The sequence below is a fragment of the Nanorana parkeri genome, unplaced genomic scaffold (assembly GCF_000935625.1).
Source record: "Nanorana parkeri isolate BGI_ZX_2015 unplaced genomic scaffold, ASM93562v1 scaffold900, whole genome shotgun sequence".
NCBI lineage: Eukaryota > Metazoa > Chordata > Amphibia > Anura > Dicroglossidae > Nanorana > Nanorana parkeri.
In genome coordinates, this window is record NW_017307168.1 from 453,713 (window position 1) to 456,975 (window position 3,263).

The window sequence follows — 3,263 nt, forward strand, 5'->3', positions numbered from 1 at the left end:
GGGGGGGGGGTGGTAGTTTTACCTCCTGAGGTCTAGCATTGATCTGCTTGGGGCAGTTAGTACTATTGTGACTACAGTGACCTCTTAGATGTGTAGCAGGGCCTAGGGTCTGGGTATGGTCTCCAAAGCTATTGCTGAGCATATGTTGATCCAGGTAGCTGCGCCTAAGAGACTAACTCAAACAGCTTCTAGGAGAATAGTGATTTAATTAGTAAGTGTAGGGAAGCAATAGTTAGCTTTCATCTTCCTAGGACACTAGTAAAAAACTGAGGCATGCTGGGAGTGGGGAAGGGGCATACTGTGCTGGTCACCGGTTTTTGTTTGCCACTGTCCAAATCCTCCTGTAGGTGGCAGTAACCCAACATCCTGTGTCCCTCAATGAAGGAAGAAAAAATATGCATTTATGATTTCATAGTGGTGTTGGTGTTCTCTAGACTGAAACTTAACCTTTGCCTGTATCAATTTGTAAAACATTGTGCTAAACCTACACAAGCTGAAGGTTCTAGCAGCTTTCAGCCAGTCAATAAAGTGGTCAACTGCAAACTACATTCTTGAGGTTCTAGTGCTTTCCTTATTTAGGAGCTTATAACTTTTTTGTCATTGCATACAAAATAAAAATGAAGGAATAAGCCAATGAATGTGCCAGTATGTTTCTGTATGGTGGGAAGTGTAGCATCTAAATGTAACCCATGAAAATGGAGAGGTCATCGCTTTTGCAGGTGTGATTTGTACCAAATGGCAAGAGCTGATCACTTTTCCTGCATCCCACAATATTATGTTTTCTAATATGTTATACATTAACAGAAGGGATACAGCTGCTTTCTAAGTAAAAACTCTGGGGAAAAATGTATTAACCTTTGCAGTGGGGCTACCTCTGCAGGGTTTAACTGCTTGTTTTTGTCTAGGTGCTAAAAAAAAAAGTTATTCTCACCTGAACTGCTGAGCCGACCCCCTGCTTCTCCAGTCACTGAAGCATGTCTCCTCCGCTGCACAGATGGATTGTTCCTCGGCATCCTCGCATCTATACACTTGTATTCAATGTGATGACACCAGGGTTCTAAGACCACTGCAGTGGAGTGGGAGAGAGGCTCTAGGGACTGGTCTAAGAACAAGCCAGCTCCAATGATTGGGTGTAACTTTTTTTTTTTTTTTCCCTTTTTAGTACCTAGACACAAATGAGCAGTTATCCGTTGTAGAGCAGGGGTAGCCCCCAAGGGTTCATACATTTTTTCCCCCCAGAGTTCTTCAAGCCATAGACATGGCAGCTTGAATCTGGCTGACAAAAACAATACTTAAAAGGCACTTTAAGACATCAGAGAATGTTTGACCATATGTGGTTGGATTGGGCAAGTTTTGTGGGTTTGTGGATCATTCCCAGTAGAGGAACCCAAGTCCAAGCCTCCTTAATGGGAAACGTCAATTGGCCAGGATGCATTTTTCTTAGCTTATGGTTTCCCTTGAGTGTGTTTTTAGAGCATGCTTCCTCTGCTCTCCATAGGAGCTGGTATGCACCTTCCCAGTATGAATGTGCATGCTTGTGGAATGATCTTTGGTTGGAAAGATCAGGTATGCATTGCTGGCTACTATTAAATATCTGTACACACCTAGACGCCTCTTTTATTATTATTCTTATGTTGCAGTGCAAGATATGTTTTAGTTTATCTAGTTAAGTGTTACCAGATGGTGTAGTTGTAAATAATGGGGATTTTTCACTAAACGCCTGCTCTTTGTTCTATTTTAGGAGGAACATTAGCCTTTGTTAACCCTGGCCTTGCTGTGCATAAGTCTACAGCTGTGGATCGCCAACGGGAATACCTCCTAGATATGATTCCTTCCCGCTCAATCACCCAGTCCTCTACGTGGAAATAATGAATACATCCTCCAGGAGTGAGATAAAGACAAAGAACATAAATTTAGTGAACATGAGACAAGAAAGGACTGTTTACCCATACTGTCCTTTCCCTCCCTCCATGCGCAGAAGGATGACCTTGTCCCAACGCCTTTCCTTTACATTTTTACTACATATATAAACATTGATAGCAACCTGCAAGTGAGGTGTTGGGTGTGCTTTGGTCTAGAAAGGAGTTCACAGGAAAAAGAGAGCCACTTTTGTTTTTGTTAATTTTTGGACTGGCTGGCAAGTGTCATGGATTTTCATAAACTCCATCATGCTCCAAAAACATTTTTTTTTCTTCAATTAATTTCCCTTAATAAAAACTACTTCCCTCTCTGATGTAAAAGAAGGCAGCAGAGAGTTCTCCACAATGCAGTTTGAAGATATAACTGGATTATTATTTTTTTTTTTTTCTTGTAAATTTGAGGGAGTATTTTTTTTTTCTCTTTTCGCATGGCTGAATAGATCAGGTCCACTTCTGATTCTGGAGCAGAACAGGTCCAGTCAGAACAAAAGCATTTGTTAAATGCATCAAATATAGTTCTATTTAAATAGCTCTATGGAAAAAAAAAAAAGTTTTATGCCCCACGGAGTGTGTTGCTGTGGATGGCCCATTTGTATGACATTCATTATCTGAAGAAGGATATTTGAATACGACTCTTTCTGCTCTAATCCAATTTGCTTAGTTTTCACTGGACTCAAGCTTGTGAAGGGTTAGAGGACATTTTGTGAGGTTGGTTCAGGCCTCTGTTTTAGGTAAACTGCTGCATTCTAGAATTTTTTGATTTTCAGGCTGTTTCGATGGCTGTCCTTTATTCCTGTCTACTGACTTTGCAAAAAAAAAGAAAAAGAAAAAAAAGTTGCAACAATAAAATGGAAAGCTAAATGGGACAGTCGTCTTACGTTTTCCCTGTGTTCAGTTTCATCGTAATCGGGCGATGACCCCAGTTTTGCTGGTAAACCATGTTTTTATTTAAGGCCATCGGAAGTGTTGGATTGGCAGAAAAGTAGTTTGTCAAATGCTAAATCCTCTCTTCCCCTTACAATAATGTTTATTTTAATCCTCTTTCTGTTGTGTGGATATCTGTTTAGATACTTTTTTGATATATGCAGTTGTTTAGGGTTTAGTTTTTTTTTTTGTTTTCATTTTTTTTTTTTGAGGGGGTTTTCTGGGAGGGAATGGAAACTTATTTTTTCCCTTATTTGTATAAATGATAAACCCTAGAATTCAAACTTGACTTTTTGTGTGTATGATGGATTAGTATGAGAGACTGATATATATATTTTTTTTCATTCCGCAATGTAGGACTTTTTTCAGGGGAACTTCTAATTTTATTATGCTTCCCCCCTCCCCTCCATGTTTGCTCCC

The 3,263-nt window shown here is 39.8% G+C and overlaps 1 protein-coding gene across 8 annotated transcripts in view; it reads left to right on the top strand.

Annotated features, from left to right (window-relative positions):
• GATAD2A (GATA zinc finger domain containing 2A) overlaps positions 1-2,743 on the top strand; it is a 77,330-nt gene extending 74,587 nt beyond the window's left edge. For all 8 annotated transcript variants that reach the window (XM_018565930.1, XM_018565931.1, XM_018565933.1 and 5 more), the window contains one exon: positions 1,742-2,743. In XM_018565930.1, coding sequence (XP_018421432.1) covers positions 1,742-1,869 — 128 coding nt within the window. In that variant the 3' untranslated portion in view covers positions 1,870-2,743. The remainder of the gene's footprint in view (positions 1-1,741) is intronic.
• Positions 2,744-3,263: the final 520 nt, after the last annotated feature.